Source organism: Protopterus annectens, chromosome 4.part0 (assembly GCF_019279795.1).
Source record: "Protopterus annectens isolate FY-2018-M chromosome 4.part0, PAN1.0, whole genome shotgun sequence".
In the NCBI taxonomy this organism is placed as follows: Eukaryota; Metazoa; Chordata; order Ceratodontiformes; family Protopteridae; genus Protopterus; species Protopterus annectens.
The window spans coordinates 1,364,782-1,385,353 of NC_056733.1; the positions used below are offsets into that span (position 1 = coordinate 1,364,782).

The following is a 20,572-nucleotide window of genomic DNA, read 5'->3' on the forward strand; positions in this document are numbered from 1 at the left end:
TCTGGCGTGAGGAAAGCCATTTGGGCAGTTGTATTCAAGCTTGCACCCAGGAATGTTATCTTTTGAGAGGGTACCAGTTGTGATTTCTTTTCATTTATTGTTTACCCTAGGCATGTTAGAAGCCTTTTCACAAACGCCAGGTGCTGAAGAAGAATATCCTTGTTCTCTGCTTGAATGAGACAGTCGTCCAAGTAAGGATATATTTGTATACTTCTTTGTCTGCAAAAATAAATTACTGGTGCCAGGCACTTTGTAAAGACCCTGGCCGCAGTAGATAAGCCAAAGAGCAGTGCAGAGAATTGGTAATGCATTAAGCCATCCTTGAAACGGAGGTATCTTCTGCACGATTCCCTTATTGGGACATGCAGGTATGCCTCTTTTAGGTCTAATGTCACCGGCCAAGCATTCTTGCCCAGTATGGGCAGAAGCTGCTGCAAAGTTAGCATTTTGAATTTTGGAATGTCCAGAAAGGTGTTCAGAATTGATAAATCCAGTACTGGCCTCCTGGCCTTATCCTTTCTGGGTACCAAGAACAGTCTTGAGTAAAAACCTTGCCCTTTTTCCTGTTCTGGTACTGGCTGAATAGCCCCCATATCCATGAGGGACATAACCTGTTTCTGTGCCTCTGCCTATTGATTTTTTGGCAGATCTGGCCAACCATTTGCCATTGGCAGAGTATGGAAATGGAATCTGTATCCCTGTGATACTATGTTTAGCACCCGCTTGTCCTGGGTTATTAACTGCCAATTTTGAGCAAAAAGTGCTAACTTTTCCCCTAAGGGTGCTGCCAAAAGGTAAGTGCTTGGTGATGGCAGAGGGAAGTAATTGGGACTGCTTTCTGTAGGGTTGCGCTTTATCTCCTTCAGATTTGGAGGTAGAAGCACCCCATTGCTTTGACCTGTAAGAATCTTGTGCCTGGTATCTAGAACCTTTAGGGCGTCTGGATTTGCCCCTCTGAGCTCTGTCGGAGACAGGAAAGGACCAATTTTTTGTAGGCCAGTGTCTACTGAATCTTGGCGGTTGCACTGGTAAGAAGTCTTTTACAGTTTGCATAGACTTAGCTTTGGCTTCCATTTTCTTTAAAACATCTTCGGCCTTAATACCAGAGTATCATGCTGTAAAGGTGCATCCAGTAATTTAGCTTTAACATGATCAGGCAAATTTTGCTCTTTTAGCCAGGCATGCCTCCTAATCACAGATTCAGTAACTGCGGCCCTGCAGGAGGCCTCCAAGGAATCAAAACTACATTGCAAAGTATGCTTTCCAACTTTTTCAGCTGCATGCAATAAGTCCTGCAATTCTTTACTTTCTGCACATTCAGAAATCAACAATTTTCTGTTTCAGCAAATCCCATAAAATGTTATTGATACTTGAGCATATGAAACTGGCAATTTAGGGTCCTAATTGCCAAGGTTGCAGATGTATAAACCTTCTTTCCCCATCTAACCAGTGCCCTTGAATCTCTGTCAGAGGGTGTACGATTTTTTGCTGTTGTGGCCTTAACTCCCTTTGGACCCTGTGAAATAGTTTCAGTGTCAGCAGCAGGGTTTCTAAATAAAAATTTGTGAGTCTGGGACCCTGTAATATCTGTCTGGCCTGCTGGATGCCGGAGGTAAGGAGTCAGGAGTCAAGCTTGACTCCGAAAACACATCACCCACAATGTCCAAAACAGGGGGCATGGCTAAAGGCCTGTGCTGAGGGAGAAGAAGGAAATACCTGAGCTTCTTTTTTGATTCTGAAAAATCTTTACTCTCCCAGTGAAAATGCTCCCTTAAAGTATGTAAGGTTTCTCCAAATGAATAATCCTCAGGAGGTGATGCAGATGGGATAGAGTCCTCTGCATCAGAATCTTCATAGGGAGGAACAGATAATTCCTGATCAGAACAGGAATCAGAAGAAATAGAAACCTGGTCTGAAGATTCATAATCAGTGTCTTGCCTAGGCCTCTTATCAGGAGGGGGATGGGAACCCCTGATCAAGGTAATTAAGTCTTCAGCCATTTTGATCATCTGTTTTTTAGGCATAGAGGCCTGTGCACGTGGCTCATGCATCGGCTTTTTAGCTTTAGAAGTTGCTTTTGTCTTTGGTTTTGCTGCTGTCATCGGTTTTATATAAAAAAAAGTTGAGGCCTGAATACACCCTCAGAAGCCGGTGCCTGCTCAGCAGCTCCGGACACATCCAAGGGAGAGACATCTGTGGGTACAATACCTTGAGTATCTCGCGGCGTGCCGGACTCCGCATGGGTCTCGGTAGGGGCCTGCGACTCTAAAGTAGCGGGCATCAGGGGCTGCGAAAGCACCTCACTGAGTACCGGCGAACCGGTGACTGGCTTAGGAGAAGCTTTGTCGTCTGTTTTGGACCTCAACGGTCTGTCTCTGTCCTTTTCTTTGCATTTTTTGTGTACTCCAGTAGTCAGATTGCTATCCGATGACATTTCTGGGTAGTTAAATCTGTTCCCAAAATATTTTGAGGCAAAAATATACTGACGCGTAATAGTGCGTTGGTTAAATCTAGCACAAAACCGACAGCCAGGCACGTTGTGATCAAGGCCTAGGCAAGGAATACAGTATAAATGGAAATCCTTATGAGGTATTTGCTTCCCACAAGTAATGCAATTAACTTTTTCTGACATCGGTATGGAGCAAGAAAAAAGTTTCCCCAACGGGGTCCTTAGCTTTAGTGAAGACTTCAGTTCTGAAACTCGAACTCGAAAATTTCAGGAGTTGGCCGGCCGGCACTTGCGAACTGCTTCTGCTTCGGGCACCGCGCGGCAAGAAAGACTAAAGAAAATGGCGTCGGCTGCTTGTGCTATACCCCTGACAACCTGACGTCATGGAAGAGGAGACAGCAACTGATGCAGGACCCAAGACTTTGGAATTCAGGCCGACTGAGGGCAACCTGCCAGCAGATTACCCCAAATGTAATGACTGCAACAGTGAAACACGAAGAACATCAGGACGTATGGTCGTGGGAAGCACCTAGACAAAAATAAATAATGTTTGTGACGGTCTTTGTGGGGAATCTGTCTCCTGCACTGGCATTTACCCTTTCTGGTTGACATGAATCCCACAAGCAACAAAAAGAAGGAAAAAAGATGAGAATAAAACCCCAATGGGGCACTTATCTGAAAACAGCTTGGTGAACCAGCAAACTAAGCGAGTGTTCACACCGACTTTCAAAGATGGCATTTGGACTGACAGCAAAGAAGTTCTACAGATAGTACATCTGGATGTCACCTTTATGCCCTACACTAAACATGGGGAGTGTATATATGACATACAGCATACACTTAACCTAAAAGGCTTTGGTATACTGGCTGGAAGACAGGCTGCCCTTGGCAGGGGATCCCTACTGAAAGGAATACTGCAACAGTGAAATAGAAGGATATTAATAGATTACTCCATCCACAGCAGTTTTAATTATTGTCTTTTCTTATCCAACAATATCAAATCAGGAGAAAACATCACAAGTGAAAATTCACTTACTCATCCAAAATTTCTTTCTGTAGATCTTCTGTGAAATCAAACAATTTGGCTATAGAAAGTAAAGAGAGAATGAAATCTGCACCTAAAAGAAAACATATGCATGTAAGTTTTACCATTCAGCTGAGTTTTTACAGTTTGAGTGAGATGTTGTATATACAGGTAGAATACATACCTTTAATTTTCTTCACAGCTTCCGTGAAAACAACTTTTGCCAAGTCACCTCTTAGGATTTCTTCAGGATAATCAAATTCTCCCTAGAGAAATACAGGCCAATGAAAAACACTTGCTTTCGACAGTTCTTACAGAGCTTTACTCCCCAGTGTTTATTTTCGATGACATCTTGACATCTCCACTGTGACATTTTCAGTGCAAAAACTAACTTCATCTAAAGCACTTCACTACTAAAACCAACAATAGTTTGCCACTCCTAAAGCACTAATACCATAACATTTGAATCCTATTACTGCAACAACTCAATCAGCACACAGACTTAACCATCCATACCTCTCAACCTTTAGACATTAAAAATGGGTAGAAAGGCCCTTGAAAATTAGGAATATAAAACCAAAAAATCTGGACACCTAATTAGCATAACAGTGACAAAAACGACAGAAAAATGTACAGTTTATGAGAGACTCTAAAACCTGTAGACTATATGTGTTGCAAAACAATATCATATAATGTCATTTATTTTTGCTTTTGAAAAAGAGGAGATGTAAAATCAACTAGAATGATGCACAGATCATTTGTGATTGGGGGGGGGGCAGTTCAGAAAATTGTGTAAAGGGGTAAATCAAGCCTGAAAATAGGAACATACCTACAAAACTAGGTATCATGTGCAGGGGTAAATCAGGCCTAAAAACTGATAAGATCCTCCAAAACTGGGAGGCCTGAGAGGTCTGTTTACATCTGCACCTCAAATGTTCCCTGATCAGTTATAAGTCTGCAAAACCTTCTATGCTTCAAGTAACATTATGGGAGACAGGCAGTCATATTCAAAAGTTATTTTTCCATAACATCTCCATTTAACACAAATGTTAAAGGTATATTTTTGTGCAAAAATAACCTCATCTATACAACTAATCAACAACAATTTATGGCTAAAACACTACCACTACAATATTGCAATTTCTACCCTTTTACTGCAACAACTTGGTCTACACATAGAATTTACAACATCTCAATGGCTCAATGACACGTCAGAAGTCTGCAAATACTTCTGCATTTCACGTAACTTAAATGTGGAAGATGGGCAGTCATATTCATCATCCAGCTTCAGACAGACTAATGAGTGTTGCTTATTCAACAAGAAATATACTACAAAATAAACAATACAAGGCCCAGGAATATGACTCATCTCATGCATGCTATGGATATTTTTGCCGACTTTCTTGCCCTACAAGTGACAAATGAATCTCAAAAGAATGAAGTCAGGTAAAAGTGACTTATGCTACAAAGCTTGTAGCTGTCCTGTTGGCGTATCTATGCTATGGTCAGTTGGCGAGCTTTGCAGAGGAAACAAAGAATTTGAGATGCCTGCCACTCCCTACAAAAAAAGGTGCACTTAAAAAAAAAAAAAAAAAAAAAAAAAAAAAAGAAATCTAGTTTTCAGCAAAGAAGTGGTCAAAAATATACCAAATGGTTAGCCTAAGAGGATGCTATGTCAAAATTAGAATCTGGGAACTGGAATCCTTTAGCACCAAGATCCAGGATTACTATGACTAGAATTATTGGAAATATTTCAGTTCAGCAGCTGATGGAGATACAGCCCTGACTACAGCCCATATAACTTTAGTGTCAAGACATGCTCAGAGGCATAGTAGGAGTTCTCTGAATGGTCAATGTTGATGGGTTGCCTCCAGTCTTCACTCAAACTACTTAACAACCCGGAGTTGTAGGCTCCAATGTTAAAAGCTGCACAATAACATAACAGATGCATTCTTAATTTCTCAGTTAATTTCTGACAGGACCCACCCTGAATCCAATGGCTGGGTTCATCCTTTTCTCCAATTAAAATGCTTTATTTCTTATGCTGTATGTTCCCACACTAGGAGCCATGGTGTAACATGTTAACCACATAAGTATGCTCATCATATATACCCTCCCCTTCACTCCCTACCACCCAAGTGGACATCATCCTACAGATAAGAAAAAGATCTGACCTAACCACAGACTAAAACTAAATGCCAAAATAATGTATTATAGTCTCCATTTCCAGGCATGATATCCTTGTAACTATCACACTGACGACAACACATCCCTGAAAGTTGATCTGTTAGTTAGGGAACTGGGAACTTGAGTGTCAACAAACTACCTTTTGATCACCATGTAACCTTTACTGCAAGAAAAGTCCTTTTCATTAGTAAGGGTATGGGATCGAGCTCTATGGATACACTCATACTGCTATATTCTGCACTTAGTTGGCTAATCATGGAGTTTAATGCTCCCTCTGGAATATATCTGTCCAAACAGCTAACAGAAAATGAATGACTATAACACATTCACACCAAGAAAGTAAAGGGCTTAACTCAGAAAAACTGCAGTGGCAGGCTCAAAGCCTTGTTCTCTTCTCAGTATCATAAAGGATGCCATGCTTTCCCACATCTACTGCACATCTGCAAGTCATATGATGACAAACACTCGGTCAAGAGATCTTAATCTCTTCTGCAACATAAATGGAACATTTGGGAGGAACATATAAGTATCAGAGAACACCACTTCTTTGGAATTGTACTCTTCTCCACATAAGGCAAAGTACTTCTCTTACTCTATTCAAACAGTCTGGACAAATGGATGGGAAACCACAAATTCACCCCCCTAGTTTAACACCTTTCTCCCTTAATGATAGTGGTAACATTACGTCCACTGACGGAACACTCATCTCTCCTGACTTGACCACAAAACTATTAGGGATAACTATTGATAATAACCTCAACTTTGACTCTCACATCAACAACAACATAAAATTAGTTAATAAAAAAATAGGATCCCTTTACAGAATCAAACCTTTCCTAACACCCACAGCAAGGTCCACCATTGCTAGATCTCACCTAATCTCCACTCTTCTCTATGCTTCCCCCATTTACACTAATCTTTCCAAAACCAACATGAAGAAACTAGAAACATCCTATCATAACATAGCTCGATTTGCTATTGGATCTCCTTTTAGAACTCATCACTGTTTGAACCTAAAAGAACTAGGCTGGATTGAACTTCCTAACCAACTTGTACTTCAACAGATCTTAATTGCTTATAAGATTCTATATCAGCCAACCAACACACCAACACTTACTAGCCTTATTTCTCCATACAACAACCTGCAACAACTACGTTCCTCAAATAAACTTCTGATTAATATTACCAAACCTAACAGTAATGCAGGTGCCAGTTTATTCTCCAACTCTGTTGGAAAAACATGGAATAAACTACCCTCTGATATCACTTCTTTAACCTCTTTCCAACTTTTCAAATATCAACTAAAGATTTACCTCAATAAACACTGGCTTTGCTCCTGCACTAATCCAGACTAATGCCAACTCTTCTCTCTACCATTACCCTTGTTAACAAAAAAAAAAAAAAAAAAAACTTTATTTTTTATATTATCTGGTTAACTTGCTATGATGTCATGTGATCTTTTATGCCAATGTATTATTTTATCTGATTATATTAATTGTTTTTACTTGCTATCTTTCTTATGTAACCATTTATGCCTTTTTGTAAAAGTGTATTACTGATGGAGCTTTTCTCCCCGGGCCTCTACTGAAAACGGACATATATCCAGTTGGACTAGCCCGGTCAACAAATGTAAAATAAATAAATGTAAATGTTCTCTCTGGCCCTGGGTTATTTTGTACTTGTATTACAAGAGCTAAAAACTTCATTGAAATTCAGGGCTAGGCTTCTAAAAATCTACAGCCTAGTACCTATGAAATTATGACAACCCCACTGCTGACAAATTATACACTAGTACATAAACTCCTGACTTGAGGAAAACTCCAATAACAAAGCTAGCTAGAAGGGCTGCTCTCCCCAAGAAAGATGGTGAGATGATATTCCTGACCAATCAAGGGAAGTCCTCTCACAGACTGATTTAATTTAAGATTACGGCTGTTGTATTGAACACGGAGAATCTTTCTGGATGTGTACTATGGCTAGGCTGAATCCATGAATCCCAGGCAGAAAGCCACCACAGTGGAAAGAGCCAGAGGACTACACCAAAACAGAGTTCAACAGTTGAGTCCTGAAGGATGTCAACTAACAGTACTGTAAGCGCAACACATACACCCCAGTCACTCCCATATTTATGAAGTTATTACTAGTAAAGGCCATTTAGCCTACTCTACTTTTCACTAGTTATTACTAGTTAAAAGTAGTATACACCAAATGGCTTTGGTAGTTATAGTGAAATGACATGTCAAATAAGCATATTTAAATATCTAGATCTGACATAAAACTACAAATGAAAAAGCACAGTGATATGATGGAACTATCAGCTAAGAAGATGATCAATGTGATGAGTGAAAATCAAATGGTCAGGTCACTGGAAAGTCAGCAAATTAATTGGCAGGGGAAAGTGTTGCAAAAGAACTCTTAGCACAGTTAACAGAAACATACAACATACAACCTACATAACTGAAGCAAGGAGATCCCATTATGGTGGATGCTATGAATTTTCATGTATTTGCTACTGCAGAGTTACAAAGTCAGAACAGAAACTTACAAATATGTATACATACTGTGAGTGGTAAGCTCTGAAATTTCAGAGATGCAAGTAGATACTGAGGATAGGTTCATAGGAAAAAGTGGCATAATAAGAGTGCCAGATTATCAGGACTGTGTGGCGTCTGTGCAAGACAAACTGTAAAGTTGGACTAGCTTTTGACAGACAAAACCTGAGTGACCCTACATACATTTATTTTCAGGTATAACTGGCACTCTGAAACAACCATGATATACATTGGTAAAATTCAAAAATTATAAACTTAAATATCAGGTTTTGTCTTTATTTTGGTCAAGAGGGTTACAAGATTAGGTAGCACAGTATTTCTGACTATGACTAACATTAACATTTTAGGCAACAAACTGCATACTTTTTTGATTTTTAGTTAATACCACTGGAGAAAGTTAGTCCTTAATGGTTTACTTGGCTACATTTTGAGAATACTTTCCCAACTACACTTAAAATATTTACAGAACTGCAAGGGGCATTACAAGTTACTCTACAGTATGATCCTACACAAACAGCAGGAAGAAAAAAAAAAGAAATGGTGCAGGCTGTGGCAAAGGAAGAGGTGGCACCGGGAGCTTTTCATAGATCAATTCAAAATGAAGATCAGGGACTATAGGAGCTAATGTGTGGCAGAGATTAGAAGGAATGGAGGACGAGTGAATGAAGAGAGTATGTAACTGTGAGGACTACTACTGAGCATTAATAAATTTTCTCATGTGTGTGCATATCACTTCAAAATGAAATGCTGAATGTGGTTTTGTTACATTAGGCCACCAGAAAAAAATGGCTAGGGGGAGCACCCATTTACTTCTGGGGATGTGCTTGATTAACAGAAAGACTGGGGCTGTCGCATCATTTCAGAATGTTGAATGATTGCTGTTTAACAATGACTCATTTACAGTCAATGAAAACATATCCATAGTTCTATTTATCTGAAATGTTTAAGGTTTTGAAAGACTGTCTTGTCTGACAGCCAATAATACTTTGAGACAAATATTTTGACTGTATTACAGTCAATTTAAATCTGAAAATTTCTTTAGGAACATTTTTTAAACATCTTTATTAAACAAGACATTAAAAAAGTGAGAAATGCAGTAACAAAGAAAAGAAACCATATTAAAATTTCTTTTGTTATTTTCATGCAGTATACACCACCTCAGAGCTTTCATTCACCTGGCTACCAAATCACCGTTTTTTTTCTCTCTAAAATTTCTATTTGAATTTTCAGATATTAACAGCGATACATACAAAAAGGAAACATTCAAAAACTAATAACAGAAGAAATATATAAATATATATATATATATATATATATATATATATATATATACAATAGAAGTCACTACATCATTAAATGGAGTATAAAAGGTTTTTAACATCACTTAAGAAAGTGAGGGATAGTATAAGGGACATATTTTATGAAGATAAATACAGAAATTCAACCACTTATTATACTTAATGTAATTAGGGAATACAATTAGATATATAAAGAAGAAAAAGGGAAAGAAGATACCAAATCATTGTTGAAAGATATTTTCTGCTGTATCCGTCTGCACCCACTGTTAGAGAAGTACTTTTACGCACTGATTTGCACTCTGTCTAGATTTACACTACAGTTGATGTGACATTTGTGAAATTTATAGAGTTTTCACTTGAATTCTGAATTTTAAAGTTTATTTGCAGTTACCATTTCATCTGATTGTGGTGCTGGATCCAGATCCATCCAGATTTGAATATCTAAAACTATAGTTCATAACTGCACATTAAGTTGTTTACTAATTGCACTGCTGAGAACTGTGATTATTTGTTTTATTCTTGTTCCACTCTAGTGCTTTAGCTGTTACTGTTTGTTCCTGCACTTTTGTTTGTTTTATTAGCTTCAACTAGGCTAGTTTCTGCTTTTTGGGAACCAAGACATTGTTTTTACATTAAGTAATTGTTGGTCTGCTCCTTGTAGCAGGAGAGGGTAACAAAGTCCCTTCCGAGCTGGGATTCATTATTTGAAACCCAAAAAGTGTTGTTTGGATTGTCTGAGGACTATATAAAGAAGTTATGTACTTACCATAAAGTTCCATGTGAGCTGTTCATCTCATCTTCATTCTTTACTGATGGTTCGGAGCAGATTCCTTGGCTCCGATATGGCCAACTGCAAAGCTCGAGGTCTTCAAATAGCTCGAGGCCAAGTCCCTATCCCATGATGCACCTGGAATTACCTCACATCTTGTTTGCTGCATATAATACTACCATATTGTCATTCTTTCACTCCCAAGAGAAAGGTATAGAAGGACTGAGTATCCAGGATGGATCCAGCAACTCGGTCATCTAACAGCCCAGGGAAGAAAGTAAGAATGAAGGCAAGATGAACAACTCACATGGAACATTATGGTAAGTAAAGAACTTCTTTATGTGAAGTTGTTCAAACTCTATGTTCATTCTTTACTGATGGGTAGCGTCCCAAGCACCATCAACCTCGGGTGGCTCACGGGAGTATATTTCTCAAGATCGTGGATCCAAAGGAGGCCCTGTCAACTTTGTAACGAGTGATAAAGGTATGAGGTTTTGCCCAAGTGGCTGCTGCACAAATGTTATCAATGGGAAGTCTGGCAGAAAAAAAACAGATGATGCAGAAACTGCTCTGGTTGCGTGAGTTTTAATCTTATGTTGCAAAGGCATATTGGCAACTGAATAGGCAAAGGTGATACAATCAGACAACCATTTAGACAGAGTTGTTTTAGCCACTGGTCTACCTTTCCTGGAGTCTGAAAATGAAACAAAAAGCTGGTCTAATTTTCTGAAATCTTTTGTTCTATCCAAATAAAATCTGAGCTATCTGTGATGACGTTTGTGCAGCATATACTCTAAACTGTTCGAATGGCTGAGGAAGAAGACTGGCAAAATCAATAATGTGGTTGAGATTAGTTTCAGTGCAAGAAGAAGGGGTTTGTTCTAAGTGAGACTCTGTCATCATGGAATATCAAATAGGGAGGCTTGATGGATAAAGCCTGAAGCTCTGACATAACAGCTACTAGAAAGATAGTTTTCCATGACAATAATTTGAGGTCACAAGAGGAAGCTGATTCAAATGGCGGAAGAATTATCCGGGAAAGCATAAAATTTAGATTCCATGGAGAAAGTACAGTTTTGTACCTACCATAAATGTAGATGTCCGAATTGGATAGCATCTGCAGTCATAACAACTGGGTTGTCCTGTCGTCAGGCAGCCCTTCAGTCGGCCGGATTCCAAAGTCCGGGTCCGGCTTCGGCTGATGTCGCACTTCACCCGACGTCATCTCTGTTGGTCTTCGGGTATATAAGCATCAGCCGACGCCATTTTCTTCAGTGTTTCTTGCCCCAGATGCCAGAAGCCCTATATAAGGCTATAAATTTTGGATAGAAGCCAATGTTTCCAAAAGATAGAGGTAAACACAAAAATAAGCATGTATGTACATAAATACAAACAAATACACCATGAAAGAAATCCCCCCACTAGCTAGCTATTAGAAGGGTAAACACCCTAGGAGTACCACAGAGGGGAAGGAGGGAGGGTAATCCTGACTGCAGATGCTATCCAATTCGGACATCTACATTTATGGTAGGTACAAAACTGTACTATGTCCTTCATGGATGCATCTGCAGTCATAACAACTGGGTAGAATACCATAGCCAACTAGGGGAGGAGGATAAAAGTAGACTATGGTGTGTTTAGGATCCCTTGCAGAACAGCAGTGGCAAACCCTGCTCGGGATCTGGAATATAGAGGTAAATTATAATGCTTGGCAAATGTATGCACGGAGGTCCAAGTAGCCGCCTCAATAATGTCTTTGGTAGCCACTCCTCATAAGAAGGCTGTGGTAGTGGCTGTTGCCCTTGTAGAATGAGGTCTTATGTTCTGTGGAATTGGCTTTCCATGGAAGGAGTAACAGAATCGTATGCAGTTTCCTATCCATTTGGAGATTGTCTGTTTGGAAATAGCTTTTCCTTCCCTTCCTGTTGCATAGGCTACGAAAAGTTGGTCAGTCTTTCTGTTATTTTTTGTTCTGTCCAAGTAGTAGCGTAGCTGTCTATGTACATCCAAGATATGCAGTATTCTTTCCCCTCTGTTTTGTGGGTTGGGAAAGAAGGTAGGTAGGTGGATTGCCTGGTTTAAAGACACTCTGGATACCACCTTAGGCATAAATGTAGGATTAGTCCGCATGGACACTCTATCTTGGTGGAAGATTAGAAAGGGTTGCACTGCCATTAAGGCCTGTAGTTCTGAAACCCTCCTTGCTGAAGTAATTGCCAGTAGGAAAGCAGTTTTCCATGACAGGTGTTGTAGGTCTGCTGTTGCTGCTGGTTCAAAAGGTGATAGTGTCAATTTTTCTAGCACAAAGTTCAAGTCCCAAGCTGGCAATGGTGGTTTCCTTGGAGGTTTTACATTCTTGATTCCTCTGAGGAACTGCCTGAGCAAAGGGTGTGAAAAAACAGGTGGATCAAAGCTGTATTCTGCTGAAATAGCTGATGCATGAATCTTGATGGAGGAGTAGGACAGGCCTGAATGAAGTAGTTCGGCCAGATACTCCAGAATGTTAGGCATATCTATGTTTGATACATATTTTCCTCTTTCAGAGCTCCAAATGACAAACCTTTTCCATTTTCCAGCGTAATTCCTTCTAGTTGAAGGCCTGCGTGCTTCGAGAATAATGTCTTTAACTCTTTGTGAAAGTTCTGTATTAGCAGCTGCTATGTGATGTTCCATGCAGTCAGTTGCAGCGTTTTTAGGTTTGGATGCATGGTGCTGAAGTTGTTCTGAGTTAGCATCAAAGGCATCAGGGGTATTGGCCACATATTGTTCCGAGACATGCTCCTCAGCAGTGGGTACCAATGCTGTCTTGGCCAGTTTGGAGCTAACAGGATTATCCTTGGACGTTCCTCCTTGATTTTTAGTAGTACTTTGTGTATCAAGGGAAGAGGTGGGAATGCATATGCTGTTAGGCCTTTCCAGCTGAAGGAGAGCGAGTCCACTTTCCATGCTAGTGGGTGGAATGTCCTTGTGCAGACTTTTTTGAGCTGGTGATTGAGAGGTGATGCGAATAGATCTATCTGAGGCATTCCCCATTTCTTCGAGATGGTCTTGAAGATATCCGGGTGCAGCTGCCATTCGTGGGCATCCGATGTGGTCCTGCTTAACATATCTGCTAGAGTGTTTTCTTTTCCTGGCACAAATATTGCCTGCAACTGGATGTTGTAGCTGAGTGCCAGGGTCCACAGCTCCAAAGTCATTCTGCACAGGGGGTAAGAATGAGTGCCTCCCTGTTTGTTGATGTACCACATGACTGTGGTGTTGTCTGTCCTTATCATCAAGTGGTCCTCCTTGAGGAATGGTCTGAACTTTTGGATTGCCAGTTTTACTGCCAGCATTTCTTTTAGGTTGATGTGCAGGTGAAGTTGGTCCTGTGTCCACATTCCTTGTACGCATTTGTCCAGCATATGCGCCCCCCATCCTAGGTCTGAAGCATCTGTTGTGATGGTCTGGCTTGCTTGACCCTACCGAAAGGGCAGGCCTGGGTTTGACTGGCATGCCTGTGCCCACCATAGGAACTCCTGTTTTAAGCATGGTATTAGTGGGATTTCCGTTTCTAGGCTGTGTCTGTGTTGGGACCATAAATTCTTTAGGTACCACTGTAGTTTTCTCATGTGTAGTCTGGCAAATGGAACCAAGATTATGCATGATGCCATGAAACCCAAGGCCTGCAGAACCTTTCTTGCTGTTAACTTGTTTAGTTTTGTTAGTGCCAAGAAGTAAAGAGGGAGTTCTTTTTGTTTTTCTGTAGTTAGGAATGCCATTTGTCTTACTGTGTCCAATTCCGCTCCCAGGAAAGTCCTTGTCTGAGATGGTATCAGTCTTGACTTTTGTAAATTGACTGTGTATCCCAGTGCTTGAAGCAAGTAAATGACCCTTTGTAAATCTGTTGTCAGCTTGCTTTTGTTGTCTCCTTGTATCAGGCAGTCGTCCAGGTATGGATAAATTTGAATTCCCTGTAGTCTGCAATGGGCGATTACTGATGCCAGGCATTTTGTGAATACTCTGGGCGCAGTAGATAAGCCAAAGGGCAATGCTGAGAATTGATAGTGCTCTGATCCTGCAAGAAATCTGAGGTATCTTCTGCAGATTGGTCGAATGGGGACGTGCAGGTATGCCTCCTTGAGATCTAGAGTTACCAGCCAACACTCCTTGCCCAGCATGGGAAGAAGTTGCTGTAGGGTCAGCATTTTGAATTTTGGGACAATGATGTAAGTATTCAGGGTGGACAGGTCTAGAAATGGTCTCCAACTTTTTTCCTTTCTTGGAACTAGGAAAAGTCTGGAGTAGAACCCCTTTCCTTGCTCTGCTGTTGGCACTTTCTCCACAGCTCTCATGTTTGCTAACTCCATTATCTGTTGTATAGCATCTGTCTTTTGATTTGGAGGTAGATTTGGCAATCCTCTTTTGTTTGGTAAAGTGTGGAAGTGGAACCGGTAACCTTGATCTATGGTTCGTAAAATCCACTTGTCCTTTGTTATGTGGTGCCAGTTTTTTGAAAATAAGGTTAGCTTTCCGCCTAGAGGAGCTGCTATTTGTTCCCTGGTAGGCGGATTTAGGATTAAGTCACTGTGGTTGTGTTGATGTAGTGGCAGGTGTTGAGTCTGTGCCTCTGTTGTTACCTTGCCACTGTCGTCCTCTGTAGGCACCTCCTCTGGATTGGTTTCTGCCTCTGGAACGTCTATTCCTGCCCCTTTGAGGTCTGGAGTCAGGAAAGGACCAATTTTTGGCAGGCCAGTTCCTGCTAAACCTTGGGGGTTGAACCTGCAAGAAATCTTTAACTGTCTGGACTGATTTTGCCTTTTCTTCCATTTTCTTCATAACCTGCTGGGCAGGTGTACCAAACAAACTTGTTTTATCCATAGGAGCATCTAGTAATTTAGATTTCACATGATCCGGTAAAGCTTGCTCCTTTAGCCATGCATGCCTTCTAATTACAGTGCCAGTCATGGCTGATCTAAATGAAGCCTCCAGTGCATCATAGCCACATTTTAAAGAATGGTTACTAACCTGTTGTATGTTATTTACCATTTTTAATACATATTTCTTATCAAGAGATTCATCAGTGGTTAGTTTTTTAGTTAACTGATCAAGCATAAACTCTTGGTATTGTATCATGTGAAAGTGACAGTTTAAAGCTCTAGCTGAGAGAGTGGCTGAAGTGTAAACCTTTTTACCCCATCTGTCTAATGACCTTGCTTCCCTTTCAGAAGGAACAGGGTTTTTAGCTATGGTCGCGGCTACTGCCTTGGGACCCTGGGAAATAGTTTCGGGGTCTGCAAGAGGGGCCTTGTAGAGGTGGTGATGAGTATCTGGCACCCTGTAAAATCTGTCTGGTTTGGCAGGGGCTGGGGGTAAAGAATCTGGAGCGGAGCAGACATCATTGAAAGCATCATCCACCACAGAGAGAACAGGAGGTATAGCTAAGGGCCTGTGCTGTGGAAGGTGCAAAAAGGTCCTAAGTCTTTTTCTGGAGTCTGAAAAATCCTGTTGCTGCCATTGGAACTGTTCTCGCATGGCATGCAAGGTTTCCCCAAAGGAGAATTCTTCTGGTGGGGAAGCAGCTGGAATGGATTCTTCAGCATCAGAATCTTCAAAATTGGAGAAAGGAGCCTCTGGCTGGTCAGTTATGTCTGATTCATCAGCAGAATCATCAGAGGACACTGGCTCAGGGGGCTCTGCCCTAGGTCTCTTCTCTGGGGGCTGAGAGGCCCTGTCTGGGTGAGATTGAGATCCTCTAATTAATGAAATTAAATCTTCTGCCAAAGTAAGCATTTGAGAACTAGAAGAGGGCCTGGTAGAGGAGGGTTTAACAGGCACTGCTTTAGTAGTCTTGGCTGCTTTAGCCCTGGCGAAGGCCTTAATGGACATGGCTGCTGGAGGCCTAGCACCACGTGCTGGGGTAGATACATCCAAGGGAATGGTGTCTGATAAGTCAGTGGTAAGCACCGTAGTGGGTAAAATTTCTGAGGCCGATTCAAGAGTGTTAGCAGGGACCTCAGTTGTAGAGATAGATTCAGCTGTATTTTGATCAGTTTTCTCGGTTTCGGCCGAAACCGAGACACTCGCGGTTTGCTTAACCATGGTTTCGGCCGAAACCGCGGACCGCGAGTGTCGGTCTTTTTCTTTGCGTTTTTTGGCAGAATGCGTAGTCGGAGGATCCGACGGCATAATGTATGCAAAATCAGAACCGAAAAACTGTTCTGCAAACTCCGACCGACGTCTAAGCGTTCGTCGGTTGAAAGAAGCACAGGACGAACAGGCTGCTACGTCGTGGCTGGGCCTAAGCAAGGCAGGCAGTAAGAGTGGAAATCTTTATGAGGTATTTGTTTCCCACAGGTTAAACAATTATTAACTTTTTCTGACATCGGCTGAGGCAAGAAAGAGTCCCCAACGGGGTACTTAGCTTTAGAAGTCTTCGAAGTAGTATTCAGTAGAAGTAATCTCTGGATCCGACCGACCGGCACTTGCGAACAGCTTCTGCTTGGCCCGCGGCAAGAAAGACTGAAGAAAATGGCGTCGGCTGATGCTTATATACCCGAAGACCAACAGAGATGACGTCGGGTGAAGTGCGACATCAGCCGAAGCCGGACCCGGACTTTGGAATCCGGCCGACTGAAGGGCTGCCTGACGACAGGACAACCCAGTTGTTATGACTGCAGATGCATCCATGAAGGACATCGGAGATTTCACAGGTGGTCTAATATGAAAAGTCCCTTTGAGAAAAGCTTTGGATAACTTGAGAGACATTATATTCAACCCTTCAAATCCAAGATGAAAATTAGAAATAGCCAATTGAATATAAACTGTTGATGCTGCAGCTCCTTTGTTAAAAATCACAGTCAAGAACTCTAAAATGGAGGCCATAGGGGCTTGGTAAGAATCAATATTATTTTTGGAGGCCCATACAGAAATTTTTTTCTATTTGCTAAGACATAGCTTCCTAGTAGAAGATTTATGAGAAGATAAAATTATCTGTTTTGCCTCACTGGAGAGGTTATGGAACCTGGCTATGATGGGAACTGGAACAGCCAAGCTGTCAGCTTCAGGGACTGCAGAGAGGGATGAAGACCCCCCAAGTGTGTCAGAAGGTCTGAAAACGGGTCCAGAATCCAAAGATCCTCCAAAAGATGAAGTCGAAGGAAGGGGAACCAAATCTGACGAGGCCAATGAGGGGCTATTAGAATGATGGCCCTTCCCAGGGTTTTTGCTTTTTGTAGAACCTTGGGTATCAACAGGACTGGTGGAAATGGATAGAGATGACCCGGAGGTCAATTGTGTACGAGTGCGTTCCTTGGGGCTTCTCCCGGATGGGGAATCAGGGCAAGTTAGCTTCTGCATTTCGTGTTCATGTGACTAGCAAAAAGGTTGCAGCAAGGCTGGCCCCACCTGCAGAATATCCTGTCCACTATTTCTTTCTTGAGGGACCACTCGTGGGGTAACAAAGATTGCTCTGCTCAGCTGGTCTGTTATCACATTGTATTTCCCCTGGATGTGCGTTGCCAACAGAAAGCGCTGGATGAAAACTGCCCACTGCCAATCTCAGAACTTCACGACAAAGGGGGTAAGACCTGGTTCCTCCTTGTTTGTTCAAATACCAGACCATTGACATGTTGCCTGTCTGAATCACAATCATACCCAGATGAAGAGAGTCCTGAAAGTAATGAAATGTCAAAAGTACTGCTCTCATCTCCAGGACATTGATATACAGATGTGTCTCTTGATCGGTCCATGTACCTTGGGCAGTCTTTCCCTGAAAATGCCCTCCCCATCCTACCAGGGAAGCATCTGTGGTCACTGTGGCCACTGTAGGGGTTGGCACAAAAGGGCATCCAATCGTGACATGAAGTGAGGTCAACCACCACTGAAGGTCCTTTTTGCAAGAATTTGTGATCATTATAGTGTGAGTCATGGGGAGCTCTTGGTAAGACCACTGAGTGAACAGCAGCCATTGTAGTATCCGCATGTGCATACGAGCTAGTTGAATAGCCAAAATTGCTGCTGCCATCATGCCTAATAATTTCAGAACTTCTGATGCCGGTGCTCTGTCTTTTGATATCAGAACACTGACATGCAGACGAAGAAGAAAGACTCTCTTTCTATTGGAAGCCTTAGTGTGGTGGTGGTGGTGGTGTCCAACTCTGCATCAATAAAAACGATATGCTGCGATGGCTACAAGGCAGATATTTCTGAGTTGACTGTAATGCCCAGTTTGATTGCAGAGTGACAGAGTGGACTCCCTGGCTTGAAAGAGTTGATGCCTGGTGGTGGCAGAAAGTAGCCAATCGTCTAGGTACAGAAACACCTGGAATCCTAGATGCCTCAGGTGCGCCATGACCACAGCCATGCATTTCGTGAACATTCTGGGGGCTGTAGTGAGACCAAAGGGCAGAGCTCGAAACTGGTAATGATTGGCTCCCAGTCGGAAGCGCAGGTGATTCCTGGATGGCCTGGCCATTTTTATGTTGTAGTACGCATCCTTGAGATCTATCGAGCACATCCAATTGTCTTTCCCTAAGAAGGGGAGTATAGACTGAAGCGTGACCATCCGGAACTTCTCTTTCTTTACATATGTGTTCAGTCTGCTGAGGTCCAATATGGGTCTCCAGTCCCCCATAATTTTTGGAACCAAAAAGAATCTTGAGTAAGTTCTGGATTCTGTCTGGTCTGCTGGGACTGGTTGGATGACTCTTTCTGATAGCAACATTTGGACCTCTATTGTTGCCTGTTCCCTGTAACTGGGTGGAACATCCAAGATTTTTCTTGAGTGAAGGGGGTGTGGTAAATGGGATTAAGTATGATACTTTGTACCAAGCTGTCTTTTGTTATTTTGAACCAGGCACCTGGGCACAAAGATAAGCAATCCCCAACTGCCTCCAGAGCAGGATAGTCAGGCCTCCTTTCAGGAGCGCTGATAGGGCTTCCCAGAGAAGTGATCTCTGTCACCCTGGTGTTGCGGCCCCCTCTGCCGCGATGGCGGAGTCTTCCATTATTGCCCCCTACTTTGCCTCTGGAGGGGGAGGGTTCACCACGTGTATCCCAAAAGGCTCCTTGGGCTTTTTGAACCACATTTTCCCTCCCCTTTGACCTCTAGGGTAGGGTAAGGTATAGGGGTGGAAAAACAGACCCTGATGCCAGACAGTCTCTTTCCATCCTGTTTACACCTGGTTAAGGTTTCCTTCACTTTAGGCCCAAAAAGAGATGAGCCATCAAAGGGAGTGTTCATGAAGGATGACTTGAAGGGCTCCGCGAAGGAAAACAAGTGCATCCAGGAGCGTCTCCTAAGAGCAACTCCTGTACCCGCTGCCCTACTCGTTCCATCAGCTGCATAACAGCATGGATGAGCTGACTATAGAATTGAGGGTAGCAAGCTGGGCGGCAACTTTGCTGGAAGCTCCTGCAGCTACTGTACCCTGAAGAGCATCTCCTAGCTCCTTAAGGAGATCTCTTTTTAACCTGGTAAAATGGGTTAAATAATTGAGCGAATGAAGAGCAAAGGTCGCTGAACTAAATATGCGCTTCCCATATCTATCCATCATCCTGGAGTCTCTGTTAGGAGGACGGATAGAAGAGGAAAACTCAGACATTTCCTTCTTGGTGGCTGCCGCCACCACCATGGCATCAACTGGAAAACCTTTTGTTAGAAAAGTTTTGTCAAGGAGGGCAGAGATGAATTTATTAGACCTCCTAGGGACAGGCTCCATAGTATCCGGAGACTCCCACGCCCTTCATGAGACCAGCTGCATCAGTTCATCGAAGGGCGGAGACACCCAAGAGGTGGAGGGCTGAGAACCGAAAGCCTTCAGGAGAACTGACTCATCCTCAGTAGTGCTGTTGGACTGCCAGTCACCCCACTGCCTAAGGATTTTAAGTATCTCAGCGAATGAGATATCCTCAGAGGGGGACCATGAGGACCCTTCTGACTCATCTAAGTCAGTATCTTATGTCAGAGACTCCTGTGGGGAATCTAGATGTTTCCTTTTACACAATCTCATCCTGGGAACCTCACAGTGGGAGCTTCTAGTGAGGTCTCGGAAGAGCAGGGGCCACCCAATGGGGCTTCCTGAGGCTCTGGGTCTCTACACTTTGTCAGGATGTGCGAGGCAAAAGCAGGCACAGGCACTTTAGGGGAGGAAGAAGGCAGACCTGAGGTCGAGGATGTCTCAGGAGACTACTCTTCTAATGACATCGAAAGCACCTCTGCTCCGATGCAAGGGAAGCGACGGATCCGAAGAAACCGTCAACACCTCTGGCACCGGGACAGTGGGCTCCGAGCCCGAGGTAGGAGCCAAGCTC

The 20,572-nt window shown here is 42.4% G+C and overlaps 1 protein-coding gene across 1 annotated transcript in view; it reads right to left on the reverse strand.

The window, feature by feature from the left end:
- UTP6 (UTP6 small subunit processome component) overlaps positions 1-20,572 on the reverse strand; it is a 1,596,914-nt gene that overhangs the window by 716,639 nt on the left and 859,703 nt on the right. Inside the window, exons 9-10 of the mRNA XM_044068038.1 lie at positions 3,658-3,739; positions 3,486-3,567 (exon numbers count right to left, since the gene is read on the reverse strand). Of these exons, the coding sequence (XP_043923973.1) occupies positions 3,486-3,567; positions 3,658-3,739 (164 nt within the window). The remainder of the gene's footprint in view (positions 1-3,485; positions 3,568-3,657; positions 3,740-20,572) is intronic.